General features: G+C 49.7%; 8 protein-coding genes across 8 annotated transcripts; 2 read left to right on the top strand and 6 right to left on the bottom strand.

Annotated features, from left to right (window-relative positions):
- Nucleotides 1–1,102: 1,102 nt before the first annotated feature.
- N7455_000328 (glucan endo-1,3-beta-D-glucosidase) lies at nucleotides 1,103–4,118 on the top strand (the record flags this gene model as incomplete). Its single annotated transcript, XM_040952339.2, has 7 exons — nucleotides 1,103–1,303; nucleotides 1,363–1,609; nucleotides 1,663–1,808; nucleotides 1,868–3,592; nucleotides 3,655–3,716; nucleotides 3,783–4,042; nucleotides 4,099–4,118. The coding sequence occupies 7 exons, from the start codon at nucleotides 1,103–1,105 to the stop codon at nucleotides 4,116–4,118; spliced, it is 2,661 nt and encodes an 886-aa protein (XP_040817439.2).
- Nucleotides 4,119–4,568: 450 nt separating this feature from the next.
- N7455_000329 (uncharacterized protein) lies at nucleotides 4,569–5,612 on the bottom strand (the record flags this gene model as incomplete). The annotated part of the gene is made up of 1 exon (XM_040952429.2): nucleotides 4,569–5,612. One exon carries the CDS (start codon nucleotides 5,610–5,612, stop codon nucleotides 4,569–4,571), a length of 1,044 nt encoding a protein of 347 aa, XP_040817167.2.
- A 489-nt stretch (nucleotides 5,613–6,101) lies between these two features.
- On the bottom strand, nucleotides 6,102–6,820 carry N7455_000330 (40S ribosomal protein eS8; the record flags this gene model as incomplete). The annotated part of the gene is made up of 2 exons (XM_040952196.1): nucleotides 6,102–6,630; nucleotides 6,747–6,820. The coding sequence occupies 2 exons, from the start codon at nucleotides 6,818–6,820 to the stop codon at nucleotides 6,102–6,104; spliced, it is 603 nt and encodes a 200-aa protein (XP_040817452.1).
- A 759-nt stretch (nucleotides 6,821–7,579) lies between these two features.
- N7455_000331 (DUF2470 domain-containing protein) lies at nucleotides 7,580–8,218 on the bottom strand (the record flags this gene model as incomplete). The annotated part of the gene is made up of 1 exon (XM_040952388.2): nucleotides 7,580–8,218. One exon carries the CDS (start codon nucleotides 8,216–8,218, stop codon nucleotides 7,580–7,582), a length of 639 nt encoding a protein of 212 aa, XP_040817191.2.
- Nucleotides 8,219–8,883: 665 nt separating this feature from the next.
- On the bottom strand, nucleotides 8,884–9,339 carry N7455_000332 (uncharacterized protein; the record flags this gene model as incomplete). Its single annotated transcript, XM_040952213.2, has 1 exon — nucleotides 8,884–9,339. The coding sequence occupies one exon, from the start codon at nucleotides 9,337–9,339 to the stop codon at nucleotides 8,884–8,886; it is 456 nt and encodes a 151-aa protein (XP_040817469.2).
- Nucleotides 9,340–10,405: 1,066 nt separating this feature from the next.
- Nucleotides 10,406–11,083, top strand: N7455_000333 (uncharacterized protein; the record flags this gene model as incomplete). The annotated part of the gene is made up of 1 exon (XM_040952095.2): nucleotides 10,406–11,083. One exon carries the CDS (start codon nucleotides 10,406–10,408, stop codon nucleotides 11,081–11,083), a length of 678 nt encoding a protein of 225 aa, XP_040817165.2.
- Nucleotides 11,084–12,077: 994 nt separating this feature from the next.
- On the bottom strand, nucleotides 12,078–17,288 carry N7455_000334 (putative plasma membrane phosphate transporter Pho87; the record flags this gene model as incomplete). Its single annotated transcript, XM_065603788.1, has 7 exons — nucleotides 12,078–12,223; nucleotides 12,288–13,410; nucleotides 13,467–14,664; nucleotides 14,831–15,033; nucleotides 15,997–16,404; nucleotides 16,477–16,863; nucleotides 16,956–17,288. The coding sequence occupies 7 exons, from the start codon at nucleotides 17,286–17,288 to the stop codon at nucleotides 12,078–12,080; spliced, it is 3,798 nt and encodes a 1,265-aa protein (XP_065462279.1).
- Nucleotides 17,289–17,878: 590 nt separating this feature from the next.
- Nucleotides 17,879–19,331, bottom strand: N7455_000335 (calcium/proton exchanger; the record flags this gene model as incomplete). The annotated part of the gene is made up of 2 exons (XM_040952315.2): nucleotides 17,879–18,817; nucleotides 18,921–19,331. 2 exons carry the CDS (start codon nucleotides 19,329–19,331, stop codon nucleotides 17,879–17,881), a joined length of 1,350 nt encoding a protein of 449 aa, XP_040817338.2.
- Between the last annotated feature and the right edge of the window lie 578 nt (nucleotides 19,332–19,909).

Below are 19,909 nucleotides of genomic sequence, written 5' to 3' on the forward strand. Positions count from 1 at the left end.
TAGATATCTTATTTCACTTCTTTCACTTCACATATGCCATGTTCAATGTCAGCACCTAATGCGACCCATTTTGCGGCGCCTTTTGAATTAAAAGCATTTCATTCTTGCTGTACTTCAGGTTATCCAGGTGCTCATGTGCACAATATAGTTCACACAATGTAGTTCATATAACTAGTCCAATGGACTACTTCGCACACCCTGTCACCTCCCAACCATGTTTTCAAATGGACTTTTGTTCTCATGCAAAATTACAATTATCTTTAGTACATGTTATCTGGACAACGCAGATGCCTCGACCTTGGAATGTTAGCTTGGACTTTGGATAAACCATTGGAACATGTCCCATGATTCCATTTAAAGTAACTAAAAAGTATCCAATGGATAGTCTGATGATTCATATTGAGTCATGCCCGAGTTCTTTTAACAATTTGAATCATTTGAGTCTGAATATATATTCATGTTTTTGTTCCTTTTCCATCTTGTCCTGGATTCTACTCCACATGGGCGATCTCTTGGCAGGTGGTGCCTGGAGTTAACAACATCAACTAACTTACAGAGTAGTGACCAGATCTATCTCTCAGTTATCATCAATTAACACTGGATAACTCAGTCTCATATAATTCAGTAAGTGGTCGTTGCAGTGATTCCCGCACACATTCCTGGGGGTGGGGAACGCACGCGGTCTCGACGTGTTGCCTGTTGCTCCCTACATTGCTGAGCCAGACACGATATCCAACTCACGTCATTCCCCTTGGCTAAATGCTGTGCACTGCTAATATCTATGAAGGATCGACGGTGTGTGGAATCTATCTGCGGTCCATTCACAACAAACCATCCCGTGTGTTGTCCCAATCTGGACCTGCGTGTTTGAGCTCCGAGGGGGTATAGTCCGTCTCCTGGAATCCGTAGCTACATATTTGTAAGTTTGCTTTCCTCTGAATTCATTTGTCTTCTTTGTCAGTTTCACCTTGCCTTTTGGACCCATCCGAAGTCGTCTACCCTCGAATAATTCATATCCCATTGGATTGAATTGAGGAATAGTACACAGACTTTCTACAAGCTCCGCGTGTTTAACACTTCCGGCGAGACTTCGCTTTTCACCATGGACTCACGCTTGAAATGGAAGGCTACAGCCTTGCTGACTTGGGTTCTAGCCACGGACATAGCCTCCTGTCTCCCGCATGTGGGAAATGAGGTAGAAGCTACTCTGCAAACCACAGCTACCGAGTCTGCAGGTGCCTATAAGACTCAATATCCACCTTCAAACAGTGAAGACAGGCTGCTCGTTCCTGAGTCTCACCCAGTACGTCTCAGAGAAATGTGCTACATGGTATATGGCATGGTATTGACATTTTGGACTAGGTGTATCGAGTAGCTTTGGAACAGGACGGCCATTCATCGCAGCAGCCTTTTCCGCACTTTGACATTGCCCGATTCGTTGACGGCTTGGAAGATCTGTTGGGCGGAGGTCATAATACGACTGCACCAGCACCGGCGGCGACTAAGGCGACAACTTCAGCACAACAGCCTAAACACTCAGCGCCAATTCCTACAACTGGATCTGTGACAGACTCACCACAGGCCAAACCAAGCACCACTGTGGCACACGGTATGATTGAACATGAAATACTGACACTTTATACATATTCTAATGTTTAGTAGGGCCCGTCGCCACAGTTTCTTCGCCCCCAGTTGCATCAGATCATCCTAAAAGCATGCACGGCCAAGATATCTTCCAGCCAGTTGCGACTGGTCCTGTCCCTGCTAATATCAAGTCTCGAAATGATCACCCTGTGCAGAACAAGAACGTAAGATACTCCCCAATGCGAGCAAGATACACATGAAACGTTCTAACGTTGTGATATAGGCCAATACCACCGACCCTATTGCGACGAATAAGTTCTACGCCGGCCTTTTCCTGGGTACTCAGACCAATGCTACCTTCACTCAGCCCTACTCTCTGGGATGGTCAAAGGGAGAGGGCTCCCTGAAGAGCTGGGGTATGGGTATCTCACATGTCCAGACTCACATGCTCGCATACGGGCCTACGAACGACAAGATCCCCGGGAAACCAGTACAGTACTACATCAACCCAGTCGGCCTTCAACATCTGGTTTTCTCTGCAACCGAACTTGACAAGTCTTCCATCATGAGCGTCGAACAGCCAAAGGCTTTCTCAGCCCACGCTGTGATCAAGCGCTCCCCAGGTTCAGCTCAGCAGATTACCTTCCCTGTTGTGCAAGGCATGGGCTACACAACAGCTGTGTACAATGATCTGCAGCCCCTGCTTGAAAGTGGTGTTTTCTTCCGCAAGGTTGTCAGCGCCGGCTCGCCTAGGGCCGGCATTTTCAAGTACCAGGTTTTCCTTGAGGATGACACGAACTGGCTTGTCTATGCCACCCCAGCTGATGGCCAGGATCCGAAGTTCAAGCTAGTCTCAAAGACTAATCTCCGCGGTCCCGAGGGCTTTTCTGGTACTATCCAAGTCGCGAAGAACCCCGCCGGCAAGTCCGGCGAGAAGTTCTACGATAACTCGTCTGGTGTCTACCCGGTGGCTGGAGAGATCTCTGGCTCTGTCACAGATGATGTGGGCAGCTACAAACTCTCTTGGACCAAGGCCGGAAAGGATGTTAAGGGTACTCCTCTGATCATGTTCGCTCTACCCCATCACGTCCACTCCTTCGACAATGCCACCCAGGGCCGTATCACCGATATTCACCTCCGCACCACAACAAAGGGTAACTCTACCGCCGTGATCGGAGAAAGCTGGACCATGGTTGAGCAAAACCTCCCCATCGATATCGGATTCGCCCCGTGGTCAACTACTCAAGGCAGTGCTCACGAGCTCTCCGACGCAGCCCAGCACGCCATTATCCAGGCTGCTCCCCACGAGCTCAAGCAGAACATCTCAGAGCAGACAAGTCTCAACAGCATGTACTACAGCGGAAAGGCATTGAGCAAGTTCGCCACGCTAGTATACACTGTCAACCAGCTCGGCAACAACGTCGATCTAGCAACAGACGCCTTCCAACAGCTCAAGAAATCCTTCGATCTATTCGTACAGAACAAACAACAATACCCACTCGCCTACGACACCGTCTGGAAGGGTGTTGTCTCGACCGCCGGCTACGACGGCGACTTGAACCAGGATTTCGGAAACACCGCATACAACGACCACCACTTCCACTACGGCTACTTCATCCAAACAGCCGCCATCATCGGCTCTCTCGATCCCAGCTGGCTGGCCGCTAACAAAGAATGGGTTAACATGCTTGTTCGTGATGCCGGTAATTCTGTTGAAGATGATCCGCACTTCCCATTCTCACGCTCGTTCGATTGGTATAACGGCCACTCGTGGGCGAAGGGCTTGTTCGAGTCTTACGATGGAAAGGACCAGGAATCGACCTCGGAAGATACCATGTTCGCATATGCGATCAAAATGTGGGGACAGACGACCGGCGATGCTAGCATGGAAGCTCGCGGTAATGTCATGCTCGGCATCCTGGGTCGGTCGCTCAATAACTACTTCTTGATGGAGGATGACAATGTCAACCAGCCAGCGAACTTTACTGGAAACAAAGTAACTGGAATTGTAAGTACCCGCTGTCCCCATTCATATCTAACCCGAACTCGACACTAACAGATCCAAAACAGCTCTTCGAGAACAAGGTCGATCACACTACTTACTTCGGTGCCAACCTCGAATACATCCAAGGGTATGTATAGCATACAACCGTCCGCGCTATTGTTTCACTATGAACTATTACTAACAAACACTGTAGTATCCACATGCTACCGCTGATGCCACACAGCCCCTTCACACGCCGAAAGGAGTTCGTGCACCAGGAATGGCAGGCAATGTTCGCTGAAAATGCCTCGACCCCGGCCTCCAAGGTCGAGGGTGGATGGAAAGGTGTGCTATACGCCAACCTGGCCCTCGTCGATCCCAAAGCGTCGTGGGAATTCTTTACACAGCCGAACTTTGACTACAGCTGGATTGATGGTGGCGCTACGCGTACTTGGTACCTGGCGTTTGCCGCTGGTGAGTCCCTTGCGTCTAGAGTATGATGTCTTTGCAGAAGCTAACAAATATTCCAGGTCTTGGTGGTGCTCCTTAGGGGGGATTCAGGTGCTATTTTTTAGGGATATGGAGTTGCGGGTTAATTTGCTTATGTTTATTTCTTTGGGCCTTATGATTTGATTTTTTTTATTTGTTTCTGTTTCTGTTTCTATCCTGTTTCGCGGGTGGTCCTACTGTGGTGATTCAGAGGGTTTTCTTCGTAGCTATTTCTTGTGCTGTACTGCGTATATATATCGAACGGAATGACAATGATTGGATAGGTATTATTACTCGGTCATGTAACTTGAGTCGACTATTCTTGTTCGTAGATGTAATTCTCAATTGATACTTCTTTCTGTGTGCATACATCTTCATACTACCCCTTGGTAAATATATATCTGGATACAACCCAGTCTCTCTATCTTCCCCCTTCCCCAGGTACAAGCACCACCCTCCTACAATGGTCCAGTAATTTATGAACAGTTATCGAACAATAACCCACTAATATCTATCCCCCAGAAACAGGAAGCTCCAAATCCACCACCCACGGCGCATTCCTCGCCTGATAATTAACCGTCATGATACTACCATTAACAAAAAGCGTCTCCTCCCCAACCCGCAGCGGCCGCTCCGCCCCAGCACTAACATCATAAAACGCGCCTCGATTCTCTAGCATCTCCTCCGCATCTGTCGGCACATCTTCAAGCTCAACACCACCACCACCACCACCACCACCACCGGCCTCATCATCCCACACCCCACGCTGCGCACCCCACCCTTCATGAATATGACCGAAGAGATGTAGTCGCGGCTTTGCGCGCCGCGCCGCACGGAGGAGATGTTCACATCCAACATTCAAATCAGGCGGGACCTGATCCAGGACTCCGGCAGGCGGGCCGTGGGTTAGTAGGATGTCGATGGCCGGGTAATCCGGGATTGGATTTTGAGGTTGTGGGTGTGCATCGGGAGCGGGGTTATATCGGTCTTGATCGCGGGTGTATGGGAAAGCCCAGTTATAGAATTCCGGTTGGTATGGAGAAGCGTAGAGAGTGAATGTTGCACCTGTTGAGAGGGTGAAGGAATGGATTCCTTCTTCTAGGTAGATGATTCCCGCTTCTCGGGCGGCATCGCTCGTCCAGAGGGATTTGATGGAGCGGACGTAGGCTTTTAGGGAGTCTGTGTTTGGGTTCTTGGTTGAGGAGGTGCGTAGGGTTGTTTGGAGGTTATCGTCTGAGAGCAGGATGGATTCTTCGCCTAGTTTCTCTGGGCGTTTGTGGCGTTTGTAGCCGAAGGTTGTGAAGTATTCTTCGTCTAGGGTTATGTCGTGGTTTCCTGCTATTACGAGCTTGAGTTCTGCTTCGGCGTTGGCGAGCATGGCGATCATTGCTTCGTGCTCGACGCGGTACCCCACTTTTGTGAGGTCGCCGGCGTGGAGGAGGATGTTTGCTTTTGGGAGGGGGTAGCGGTAGGCATTGTCTGTTCTTTGGGGTGGGTGTGGAGGGGCTGTATGTGTGTCTGATATCATGCAGATGCGGGTTTTGATGGTCGTCATGTTGGTTGTTTGGTTGTTTGAAGGAAGATTGGGCTGCGGGGGAGAGATGGATAAGCATCGAGCTCGGGCCCGGAAGGACCCCCGGAGATTGTCGTCTTTCCTATACCTCCCTTCTATGTTTCAAGGATCTACACTTGATAAAAGGAGCATTGATTTTTAGAAGAAAAGACTAAATTGAAACATCAAACTATCTACATAGTACTTGTATGTTAATCCCCTGTACCTAAGTCCAAGTACATCCATCGTACCGCAGGTTGTCGACAATATACCATTCCAAGAGTCACAATACTCGACACTTGTATGCTCACTACACAAGCTCACTACGCAAGGAATGCCAACTATCAAAGAAGAGATGAAACTAGGAACAATTCCCATGGATTTGACGGCTCAGAGCTCTACAGACAAATTGCATCCTGTGGACGCTCTGATCATGACATAGCTGAAACTCCGATCCACCCGTTGCAACAACCGAATATTTTATTTTTTCGTTTACTTGCGGATAGCCTTCTGGTAGAAAGCAAGCTCCTCACCCTCCAGAATGTAACCGTCACAGCGGCCGGACTGGCCGGGGCGCGAGGCAACAACGGCGAAAAGACGACCGGACTCGAACTGGCGCTCGATAGCAGACTCAGTCTTACCGGAGTCGGCGAAGCGGGCAGCCTGCTTCTTGGCGACGGAGGCGGACTTCTTCTCCTCGGTAGTCTCGGTCTTCTGCTGGCGTCTACGGCCGATGGGCTGACCGTAGTGAGCCTCGTACCACTGACGGAAGGGGGCAGCGTCAATCTGGACAACGGCCGACTTGGTCAGGGTGTTTGTGCGGACCAGCTCGTTGTTGGAGGGGTGGAAGGACACTCCAATGACACGGGTCTTGCGGGAGATACCCTCGGAGCCCCACGAGAAGTTACCGGACTCGAGACGGAGACCACGGAACTTCTGGTTACCACCACGGGTGCGGACAAGGTGGATGCGCTTGGTGCCAATACGGGTGTTGGCGGGCTGACGACCCTTCTCGAACGCTCTGTAGAACGAAGACATGTAAGAATCTGTAACTGGTATATCGAATCCTTTCTTTTTTTTCCTTTCCTCCAAATGAAAAGAAATATTCGACCTCATGCTGGGTTGATAGAATCGTACCTCTTCTTGCGGTAGTGAGCGCGCTTGGCACCGGTGGCGCTGCGCTTGTGGCGAGAATCCCGAGAAATACCCATGTTTGCGATTGATGGAGGGGTCTAAGTCGACGGACACAGGTTAGATGTTGTTGATTTGTGGACCTTTTAACAAGTTTTTCTTTTTCTTTCTGTTGAATCCTTCTGTTTCGTCGCGAGCGCCGTACAAAATCAATCTTCGAATATCGAACAGTTGGGCGACGATGGTAGCGGAGTGGTTGAATGACCGTTGAAAGCGAGACAGGGTCGAAAGTTGAATGTGGAGGAATTGAATACCGATGATCGAAATTGATGGGCGCAGCGAGCGAAACAGAATTTTTCGAAAGAAACCTTGCAGGAGTTGAGATAGCCGGATAACTCACCTCTAAATGTGCAGCCCTTCACCAGAAACACAGATTAGTTGTCGTAGGGTTGTCGTGGGAGTTTGAGGTCGTGGAGTCGCTGAATTTCGCAGGGCGCACTGTGTCGCTCGCTTGTGTAGTGCCCTAACCGACACTAGGCCAGATTGGGATTAGTGGCCCCAGTCACTGGATCGGTCACTGGATCAGTCAGGTGATGTATATTGGCTGACTCATTATATAGTCACGTGCTACAACAGTAATTCATGATCTGGAAGGGGCCATCAACCACGATCCGACCAATTTTCAAGCCATTTACATCCTAACCTTGTACAGCATTGAACCTTTAATTGAGTCAATTCCCATTTATCCTGGCAATCCCGAAATCCATACAAATACAAATGATCGACTTTCTCCGCTAGTAATTGCACGTGTCACCATTGACTGCCCATGCTACTACCCTCTACTGGCTCTTTCCGTTCTTCGCCTTCTGCTCCTTCACGAACTGCTTAATGCGTACGAACGAACCGTACCCCTCAACAAAACACGACGCAACCCACTTCCACCACAAACCCGACAGAACAGGCACATTCAGCGGCTTCAATTGAGTCACAATCAGCGCGATGGTCTCAATAATATGAATAGCCACGACGAGCGGCTGGGTAATGCAGACGAGACGCGGAAACCAGGGTACACGCTGGAGCCCCAAGTACTCGTAGAGATCGGAACCGGGTTGCAGGCTGCTGCGCAGGAAGCAGGTGACGTAGAACAACAAACACAGCACAAAGATCACGGCATGGATGCCGCGCGGGGCACGGTACTCTGTAAGTGTGATTTCGCTGCGGCCCAGACGCTTTAGGCTCTCCTTGTGCATCGCGACCATTCGGCTGCGTGCCTCGGAGTAATTCTTCATCGGGGGTTCGATGGGGACGCTGTAGCGGGTACCGTGAGCGGTGATGATCAGGCTTGAGGTGCTGAGTTCTTCCAATTGGGCGTCTTTGGCTTGGGTGGATGTGATACCGCAGTAAGCTTGTAGGAATAGTCCGAGAGAGTCTTGGTGGTCGGCGTTCATGTGCTTGATGATGAAGTCTTTGGACGACATGGTGGCAGTTGTATTGGGTGAGAGAGATGTGTACAGTGTCAATTGGATTATGAGAAAGAAGTGAGACGATTGGAAAATGAACTGGGTACAGAATAACACCAAGTACAATGTAAGAGGGGAGTTGGTGATACAGCGGGTCAGTCGAAAATCAGCGCCAAGACCCCGGCCTCGGCTTCACAGTTCCCGCCATGACACTTTACGCTCATCACACCACACTACTACACTTACATTGCTGCACTATTGCTTCTGCATTGCTGCACTTCTGCACTGCAAAAAAAAAAATGAATTCAACTCCATTCAAGTGATTGCCCAAGGAATATACATAGCAGTATACACTCCGGTGTATTGCATCCCCTTGGCCCTGCACGCCGACCAGGAAAACCATTGCAGAAAAAGAAAAGGGTTCCGAACAAATGGAAAGATATTAAATCAAAAAAACATGGCTCTATGAAAAGCATCGGATCAATTGAAGCATTGAAGCATTGAAAAAAGGATCACTCGTGACGACGTCGGATCTTCGTGATATTGGCTGGCAATGGAACCAGAATGGGTAATTGGGTGATCAAGCCCTGTTGTTGATAGAACGCGATCAACTCCTAATTCGGTCTTTGAGCAGACATTCTTCACGGGGTCTTGGGAGAGGGATTGCATGCCTCGGTTATTACTTACATGAGAGCTATGGTGAGGTCACCGTGGATGCGTGCCTTAAGCTCGACCTCGATTTCCAGATTCAGTTCCAATCTTAACTTCATGCCTTCCTCATCCAGCATTGACTTTTCCTCCTTGTGAAGGACGTCCATGCCGCCGGAAGGCTTGAAGTCTGAATTTTCATTTGAGTAGGGCTGCATGGCTTCATCGTCGTCGGAGTATTCGTACTCGTCATACTCTGATCCGTCCGTGTATTCGTCATCATCGTATTGTTGAACGGGTTGTTTCTGTTTCTGTAGGGGGTTCTTCTGCAGTTGTTTTCCCTTTTGGGTCTTGGTCTTGGTTTGTGGTACTTCCTCCTCATATTCCTCGTCGGTGTAGTCATCGGCGCTGTCATAGTCTTCACCGTCGGAAAGGTCCTCTTGAATAGGGAGCTTCTTGGGTTGTTGTTTGGTCTTTTCAACGGTCGCCATGATGGATGTGATGGATGAGATGGATGAGATGGGACTAGATTATGGAGTACAGAATATAGAGGTAGAATGAAGATGATTTCAAAAAGAAAAAAGATATAAAAAAGTAGAAGGATATGCTAAACATAAACCCAAAAGGAAAGAGAGGGACGATATGATATGATTCAACATGGAAGGGCAAATGGGCACCGACATCATATCAAGGGACATGACGTTGGCGGCTGTCCCTCTCCAACTTCTCTCCCACTTCTCTCCAACCTGCACCGTCATTATCAGACAATATCTGGCTAGACCTGCCACAATGGCCGTGTCCACAGTGAAAAACTCCACGGTAAATGTCCGGAAATGCTCCAAGTGGCCAATTGTATATCCGCCTCATCCCATCTCAATCCGTGGAAACAACAGACTCGTGGCCTGAAACAATGGAACAAAAAGCCAGGAACAAGAAAAAGTGCCTATCTGTGAATGTCATTGGTTATTTTTTTCTTGACTATGAAGACCTTGACGTCGAGTGGCGTCATATCATTTCCGAGAGGCCTTACGTCTACTTAATCTATTTCGTCTATTTCAGTGGAGATCGTCAATGCACCAAATTCACCGACATCCCCTCTGATTGGCGCATGAAACTCGGTGGCCACTATTATTTTCCGATGTTATACAGCCTTTTGCTCCATACTCCACGTCTTGATCCTTGTCCCGGACGTCATACTTTTTCCAACTATAGGGTTTCCCCAGCCATCCATGCAGTACCCATGGACTTATTGAACCAGAGAGGGTCTCAGCCCAACATCTGGCACCGATGGATCCCAAGAACCACATCATTCCAATCTGACGTCGGAGGCGGTTAGATTTTATTTACGAGCCCCGGTTTTATCCAAGTCTAGTGGCTCCTCTGATGATATAAACGGGTTGAACAATCTACATCATTACACTATACGCACGATTACATAGTACTTCATTTGTCCCGTTTCTGACGCATTGTCCTTCCATATCTCATCCTCGGATCAATTCATATTCCCCTCATTTCCCCCCTTCTTAACAACCTTCTTCCTCTTATTTTATTTCCAACATGTCCGATCAAGAACAACCTCCCACTCCGACTCCCGACTCAACAAACACAACCCCAGACAAACCAAAACGTGCTCCTCCCAAGCTAGGCAAGAAATCTCCCGCCAAGCAAGAACAAACCCCTCCATCCTCGGAACAAGACCAGGACAAACAACAAGAAGAACCCGCCAAACAACAAGAACCAGACTCAGAACCTGAGCCTGAGCCAGAGCCAGAACAACAAGAAGACGAAGCAGAGCCTGAACCAGAGCCAGAACCCCAACCCAAGCCCGAACGACGTCGTCGCCGACCTCGTCCCCGTCCCCAAGAATCAGACACCGAGTCCATCGCCCGCAGCGAAATGGAACCAGAGCAAAAACCCCAGCGTCGCGTCCGTCGCCAGCGCCAGCCCCAACAACAGCAACAACAACAAAGCGGCAGTGCGCTCGGCGGACTTCCGGGCGTTGGTGGCGGCGATCAGGCCGGCCAGCTCGTGCAGAACACAGCCGGGAATGCCGTGAACGGGGCGACTGATAGTGCGGGCAAGGCTGTTGGCGGGATCCTCGGTAGCGGAGAGAAAAAGGAGGAAGAAGATGGTGGTCGGGATGAGCAGCTTCGTTTACGGTTGGACTTGAATCTGGATATTGAGGTTCAACTTAAGGCGAAGATTCATGGTGATTTGACGATTGGTTTGCTGTGAGTATTTCCCTTTTTTTCTTATACGCACTTGTCTTGTGTGCCGTCACATCTAACCCTAGCCTTTCTTCCTCCCCCGTTGCTCAAACTTGACTCGACTATTACTGTTGGTGCATTTTCACTGACTGATCATCTAGTAATTAATCCTGCCGCTCGGAAAATAGAAAGGAGTATACGTCTCACTTCTATATCTGCTTATTCCTATCTCATCTCGATGAACACCTGGGACCTGTTGTACGGGTGTATCGGGTGTGTCTATGGATACCTTCAATGACTTGTTTATGGGTTATGTTACGGTGATGCACGATGCATGGGTTGATTTTTCATTTTTACTTTATTTTTCATTTTTCATGTCTATTTCCTTTTTTTTTTGGTCTTTCTTGTCTGCAGCGAGGTTATCTCCCTAGATCTGGCTTCAGCTGTGGTGTCTTTACGGTGTACAGTACCTTTAGCCTTTAGTCTTACAAAGTATCTGGGTCTGGAGAATTGGGATAATGAACTAGGCTTTTGTGTTATTATTCTCTTCATTGTAATGCGTAGATTAGAAGAAGTACTTAGTAAATATCAAGGCAGGGAGAGGGAATTCCCTAGACCTTGCATTGAACCATCTTAGACGTCATCCAGGCGTCCATATTTCTTGAAAAGGGAAGTCGGACAGGTGTAACTACTCTCATACCGGGTTAAGGCTGTTAGTTAGAAGGACATATGCAGTAAGGCACTCTGGACAACCCATCTACAATGTACATAGTGATCTATTATCATTTGTGTAATCCAATCCCAACAGAAAACCAGATATAACGAAGCGAAGAAAATTAAATACAATGAATCCAAATAACACTAACAAAAGAAGAAAAGAATAGGTGGGATACCCAAACCATATATGATCTCTTCTCTTTGTTTATGCCGTGTATATAAACCGATCTAACCAAAAGAAACAACAAACTGCCAACGGTAAACTCTTTCAAAAGGGTCACGGGACCATCCCACCATACCATACTCTACAATCCCGCAACATACATCAGTCCATATCCAAGGGTGACAATTACCACAAAGGACATGAGACTGGCCGGGATGCCGCGAGTGAGGAAATGGCGGACTTGGAGGTATCGCTGGCCTGTCTGTGGTACTTCGGTCATGATAGCAGCTAAGAGGAACAAGTTAGCAGGGAGCTCAATGAAACTGACACGAAGCCTTTAGGAAGAACATACTCATATTAGGGAATCCACTCGTGGGCAAAGCCATCGCAACAGAGCACATCAATGCACTGGCCATGACCAACAAGTTAGGGTGAGGGTTCTCCATGCTAACGCCGATCTGGCGGACAAGAGGCAGAATGATAAGGGCGGCGACGGTGTGCGAGATGAAGGTAGCCATGACAAGGATGAGAGAACAGAAGACCAAGAGGACGCTGTACAGACTAAGGTTCTCGACGCGGGCGGTGATTCCCATTGCGATTGTGTGCAGTAAGCCTGATGAGGTGACAGCCTTGCCGAGACACAGACCACCAGCGGCGAGGATGATGATTGTCCAGAGGAAGTTGTTGAAGTCTTCTTTGTTGAGGATACCGGTTCCGAAGAAGAGGACGAGAGGGATGATAGCGATAACGCCCATGTCGCCGAAGATGTGTTCGAGTTGGTGGCTGGCGCACCAGAGGACGATCGTCAGGAGGGTGACGATGCTGATGAAGGACTGCATGCCGGTCCAGCGGTCCTTGACAGGGCGGATAGGTATGACTGTTGCGTTGCGCCCCGGACGGAATGTCACCAGCAGCAGAACCCAGATGAGGAGAATGGAGATTATGCAAACGGGCAGTGCGATGAAGAACCATGTACCCCAGCTGATGTTCGGTTCCATGTTCTGCAGGGCAATGATATTCTGGGGCGAGGCAATCGGGGATGCTGCACCACCGACATTGGCGGCTAATGCGATACCCAACACGAGTGCCTTGGCAAAGTCTGACTCGGGAGGCATGTTGCGCAGCAAAGGCTGGATGATCGAGAAGCAGAGTACGGGAGACGCAACATTACTGATCCACATGCTCAGGAACATGCTCACAAACATGTTGGTCAACAGCATCACAGATGGCTTCGACCCAGCTTTGCTTAGCACGAACATGGCCATGCGTCGTGCGATATCGTACTTGGACAGCGCTGCTGCAATTGAGAAACCACCTAGGAGCAGCATAATCACAGGAGTCCACATCGCTGCGAACACCTTGCCGACTGATTCCTTGGGTCCCAACCGCACGGGAACCTCCTCGTCTGACCGCATGATACCTAAAGTCACGACCAGGAAGGGGATAAGAAGCGAAGTGACAAACAGGGGAATAGCCTATCACTCAGTGTTAGCATTCAATGTAGGCGAAATAAACAAACAATATCTCATACCTCAGTGGCCCACAAGATACTGACGAGGACCAACATAGCCAGGCAATTCTGCTCCTCGGGAGTCTCCATCACGTTCACGGAAAGCATTGCGCCGAAGAGAGCGATACTAAATACCAGCGTACCAAAGCTCAAGCTGCAAAGCCACGACGGGAACTGGAACCGACCAAGCGGTGTTGACATCTCCTGAGTGCGGATCTCATTCTTGTCACCCTGGCGCCTTGCAGTGGCCGGGTCCTCATCGCCACCCAGAAGGGTCCGGCGAATACCAACATTGGCGGCCTGCGCACGACGTTCGATCTCGATCATTTCACGCCAAACGGTATTCCGCTCCCAGACGACATGCTCACGCAAATGCAGACGCAGCTCGCGTCTAGCAAACTGCCTGTTGTTTTTCGTGACGATGCCCGCATACACACCCTCGACGTTCTCAATATGCCGATCGATTTCAGCCATGGTGCTGTCGGTGAAAGGAGGCGCGGGGTGGACAACAGAGGCTAGATAGTCCCGGCGCAGGCTGCGGTCCAAGGTTTTGTCATACTTCTTCAGTGCCTTGGCGAAACCAGTCTTGTTCAGCTCGATGAAGGAGCGAAGTTCGCAGAGCGAGACGTAGCATTCGATCAGGCGCTTCTTCAACGATACACCGGTGTTGTAAAGAGCGAGGAAATCCTCGTCGTTGAGATGCGACTCGTGCGGTTCTCGGGTAGTCGACTGTCCAAAGTAGGTAGAGTCTGCCATATCACCGTACTGGTCATCTGTAGCAGATTCACCATCGGTCGACTGCAACACTCTCCGACGGTGTGGGAGGGTCGTCGGGGACCGGGCATCATCACTATCACCACCTTCTTCGTCGTCCGCCAGCGAGTCATTGCTCACGGCACTAGACCGCCGACGCGAGATCGAGGTATTACCGTTGCGGCGAGAGCTTGCCTTGATGATTGTCTCGCTGACGGGGTCCATATTGACACCATCAGTCTCGGAAAGATATACATCGGCATCTTTAATGAGCTCATCCGCGAGTTCAAAAATCTCCGCTTCCTTCTTCTTATAGAAGGAGCAGATCTTATCCATCTCAGCATCAAGAGCCCGTTTAAAGACAGCATCCGGGTTGCTCGGTTCAGCACCCAGAAGCGGAGCGGACTCTACATCTGTAGTAGCCGGTCCCTCAATGCGATTGAACTGTTTCTCGAGGGTGTAGATCCTGGTCACGATGCAATGTCAGCACCTATTTAAAACAATTATCCGACCCCACGCATCGATCCTGTGCAATGTGACACCAATCCAGATCCCCGAATCTGCATGTACACACAAACACAATCACAATCACATCCACCGAGCCCACGAACCAAGTGAAACCAACAACTTACAATTTCTTCAAATTGCTGTACGCGATGTAATTCGAGCTCCAATCGGGCACAGCATTAAACTGAACACTATGCGAGAACTTCATCTTGGCGTTGGATTCAGGATCGACGTTCCCGTGCGATGCGTTATGAGCGCGACGTCGGAGAGCCTCAGCCCAGAACCGAAGACGAGAGCCCTGGGGCTGGTCAAACTCTAATGTCTTCTCCTGCGATTCCCCGACTGTATCAAGATCCGCAAGCGGGTACGAGTTGGCGGAAGGGTCTAACCGCCCAGCGCTTTCTTGATATCGGTCTGAGCGAGCGGGGCCAGATGCGCTTGTGGGAGCTGGGTGGGAGGTAGGGTTGTACTCGACGAGTTCAATAGAATCGGAGAGCGAGGTAGGAGCCACCGTCGAGGGAGGGGGCCGGAGGGTAATCGGCCTAGGTCATCCAAAGAGTAGAGAGAGGTGCAAGAGCGAAGGGCACGTAGGAGGGGGCTCTATCGTGGGTGGGGGCGCGAAGAGGGTCGAGAAGTCCGGGTCAGCTGGAGCTTGGGGTTGCACTGGGCGATGGTCGAGTCGGCAATGATAGAACGGGACGCTCCACTGATCGGATGTGTATTGTGTATTTGGTTGGAATCTACTCCGGGACTGTAGACATGTAAAATATTGAATGTATTGACGTTTCTTTTTTTTTCTCTCCGACTCCAAGAACAAGTTGCGCTTCGAGCTAAGCTGTATATTAGGTAAGCGTGCTGCTTGGCGGGGGCCTATCAGACAATATTTTATACAAAGCAGTGGGAGAGCTGTCACAGAGAACAAGATAGGGTTAACGTATAGAAGCAATTGATATGCAAGGTGTGCAATTAAGTTTGATTCGGGGTAGTAGACCTCCAATAATAAACAAATGTAACACTAGGGAGTAAGCCATACCTATATAGGGCAATGATATCGAGAGATCATAAGCCACAGCACATTAAAAACTCCGTTGCATATGTCAAATTACAAGGATTAACATTGCGTAGTACCTGTCTCGGAGAATGCAATAAGTCCATGAAGAATAAAAGTCAATTTTTTTTTTGACCAGACTATATAAATGTACATATGCAGAAGTGCTCAGAGATACAAGACAAACCCCAAAACCCAGATAGAAGAAATACAAGCCGATAAAAGGCCAATTTAGCGACGAACATTAGTATTCAAGTTCGCACGACCAGAGATACCAATCTTGTGCTGCTGGTCCCTCTTCTCCCAGACACCGCTACGACCCTCAGCGACAGCCACCACCTCGGCCGCAACACGGTTCGCAAATAGCGCATCACGTCGCTTATCAGACGCATCAAGAATCCACTTGATAGCGGTACGGCGGCGCTGGCGCAGAGTCAAGGGGTGGGGGATCTGCACGGCAGTACCACCACCGGCAATACCCTTCTGCTGACGGATTCGGAAGAGAGGCGCCACGGAGTCGACGACGAGAGTGAGGTAGAGGACAGGGTCGAGGGGGAGCTGGGATGCAGGGGGAGCTCCGAGAAGACGGCGACGAGGGTTAATCTGGGGAGGAGAGGAGGTGCGGAGGTGATCCAGAACGAGGGACATGTTCTAATATTCAATTAGTCAATTTTCTCAACCACACCCACACCAACCATAAGCAGAAAAAAAGGAAAATCATACCTTCTGCGCCTTGGTCAATTTCCCACTCTCCATCATCATCTTAGTGAACTGATCCTGCATGGTATCGTAGCGCTTGCGGAAGTTCAAGGTCTTCATGTCCTCGGGGACAGCAGGCGGATCGAACTTAAGCCCAGGGTTCTCCTCAAGAGCCTGACCCTGTACCTGCTCAATCATGCTAGCAAGAGCAGCAGCAGCCTCATCACTAGCACCCTCGAGTCCAGGCACATTGGGAATAAGGTTAGCCTCGTTGCTAGGCTCAGTGCCCTGCAGATCATTCATGAAACTCCGAGCGGAAGTCGAGAACGAGCGCGAGCCACCAGACTTCTTCAATGCGTCCCGCATAACCTTAGGCATGTGCTTCAAGGCGTCCTTATCGCGGCTGAGGATCTATTTCCACGAAACACAGTTAACTAACCATATCCAGCTATTTCGGCTTCGCGGCATTCCAGCAAGCCGTTGTATTATGAATTCGTGCTCACCTCCTCAACAGGCGTCCCCTGGTCCAACTCCGGAGTAGAAGGAATACCATCACAGCGCTTTTCCTTATCCATAATTCGGGAGATCTCGTTGGCCTCCTCGGTAACATCGGGCAGCTGATCGGCAGTCGGGAAAGTCTGCTCATCGGGCTGGGGCTCGACCTTCTTCGAGCCATCGCGCGAAGAGTTCCATCGGCGCTGGATGGGTAGTGACTGGACGGCGCGGAATCGGACGGGGCTGGCGATGCTCCGGGGGGAGGAGAGGGCGGGAGTGGTGGATTGGCGCAGGGCCGAGACGGCCTTGTTGGCTGTGAAGAGGTTGAGTCGAGGTGCCATTTTTGCGGTTGTGTGAATTGGCCCCTGTGCAATTATTGAACCGGGGTCGTGATTAATCGGCCCTGTTTTGGGAAGTTTGCGGTCTCGAGCAAATTTCCGGGATGGCTGAGTCAGCGCCAAGAATTTCGATGTGAGGTCATGAAATGTACAGCTGATGGAAACAGGATTGAAGGGTCATGGATGTAGGTGGATAATTAGTCTGAATTATGATGAAAGGGATAAAATAAGCTTCAATTTGTCTGCCCAATGCTATGTGTGAAGAGAATATATTTTCTGTTGATTCCAAGTTGTTTTTAGCATAAATATATTTCCAGGGTGTATAAGACATTAATATATAAATCCGTCAAGTAATTCGCTTTTAACAATACTTTTTTTTTAGCTAATTTTCACAGATACTTATAGAGATATACCCGCACATAGAATTTTTGACTACCAATGTACTATAGACAAGAGTTTTGACCTAGAATACAAGAAAAAGCGGTAGACGCTAGGGCATGAATGAACCAACCGAACAAAAGAGACAGCCTCACTGAGACGACAACCCCTCCCAAACCGAAAATAAAACCCCAAACTCAAACCCAAGCTATAGCTTAGGTGGCAATATTATCAGGGTAGACGTAGAACGCCAAGGCAAGAATGATATACAAGCCGAGACACATACCACCCTCCAGGTAGTTGGACTTTCCATCCTGAATAAGCAGAGTAACAACCAACCCAGAAATAAAGAAAGCAACGGTCTCAAAAGTCTGGAAGTGCAGTGTCATCTCGATACCCATGATCCAGCCGAGAATAACCAAGAAGGGAGTGACAAACAGCGCAATCTGCAAGCTGCTACCAATAGCAACACCGATCGCAAGATCCATCTTATCCTTGTACGCAACGACAACGGCAGTAACATGTTCGGCGGCATTACCCACAATCGGGATCAGAACCAATCCAATGAACGTCTTGCTCATACCTGTCGTCTTTACGAGGGGATCGATAGCATCGACCAGGTAATCGGCACAGATCGAGACGAGGATAGTCACGACGACGAGAACAACGGCCGCAGCCCAGGGGCTGAGGATGCGTTCCTCTTCCTCTTCCTCCTCGTCCTCGGTGCCAGCAACATTCTCGGTATCACTGCCATTTGTCTCTTCGAAGAGGTCGGAGTGGGAACCCAGCTGGAAGTAGAGGTACATGACGTAGATGATCAGGAGGATGATGGAGGTGCCGTGCGACAAGATGAGGATATTATCCTGCGCAGCGCGGTCCGGGTCCGGGATTTCACCAGTACCGTCCGGCTTGGCGACGGAGTGATTCGAGATCGCGGCGTAGAGGGTGGCAGGGATGATAAGGGATGCGGAGGCCACAGCCATGAGCGAGGACATGGTTGATGCCACAGTGGTGTTGAAAGACTGTTCGCGGTAGCGGAGACCACCGACGAAGAAGCAGCAGCCCAGGACAAGTAGGATGTTAGACAAGATGCTGCCCAGCATGCTGGCCTGGACGACGCGAATCTGGTTCTGTCTCAGGGCAATGATGCTGACCTATCAAGGAACAAAGAAAATTAGCATCATATCCAACACCGATACATATTATCCGCTAGCATTGAGGGTATCAGTTTGGGGGCTGAGAGTTAGACAAACTTACAATCAATTCAACAGCATTTCCAAAAGTGGCATTCATCAAGCCACCAAGGGCTTGGCCGAGCGTAGCAGCCAGCTCCTCGGTAGCAAAGCTGAGCAGCGAAGCGAGGGGAACGATAGCAAAGAAATTGAGGATAAAGACAGTGGTTGGGTCCCATTCAAGGGCACCAGAAATGATGCCCAATGGCACGAAGATAAGCAGGACATTGACGTAGTCACGGACGATGGTTTTCCACGTCAGATGGACGACGTGCATTGGCCAGTGCACCCACACACGGTTATCCTTTGGGTGGTGGTGGTGCTGTCCATGCTCGATGTGCTCGTGAGGTTCGAGGCCAGAGAAGGAGCCACGGTGTGCGCCAAGTAATCCTGTACGCTCATTGGCGTTCAGGGAGCCGTTGTTGCCAGAGCTCATTCTTCGGGGCCCGAAGGTGTGGCTTCTGAAGTGGGAGCGGAAGTTTGGGAGAGCTGAAATATAAAAATTTCCCCTCGAGTTAGTTTGGAGAATTATGGTCCGTTACCGGAACGGATGGATTATAATTTGAGGGACTTTCACAGAAAGTCGGAAAGGAGCGGATGGGAAGAATGGGAGAAGGGGATGGGGAAGGGGAGAGAGGGTATATCAACGCACACATGATTTCTACCAAGCTTTCAAACTGGTTGAGGAATGGATAATTGGCGGGGTTTAAGCCACTTTTTGGGTTCTTAGCGACTGTAACATGAGATTTCCGTGGGAATCAAGGCTAGCACAGCCTTCGATGTTAGGAGCATGAAAACAAAAGTGGAGTGTTAGGTGGTGGCCAAGGTAAGTGTGGCCCAGTCAGTGGGGAGACGAGCTTTGAGATGACGACCCACCAGCCTTGGTACTCCACATAACAGGGTTTTCAACACGCTGATTGGTTATAGCTTAAAGCCAAGACCATGCACTGCCACATTCTACGATTGGATGCACGGACAATTGTGTTTCGGAGATCCATGGATGCTGATGACTTA

The sequence above is a fragment of the Penicillium solitum genome, assembly GCF_028829755.1.
Source record: "Penicillium solitum strain IBT 25940 chromosome Unknown utg000001l_segment0_segment0, whole genome shotgun sequence".
Lineage (NCBI taxonomy): Eukaryota > Fungi > Ascomycota > Eurotiomycetes > Eurotiales > Aspergillaceae > Penicillium > Penicillium solitum.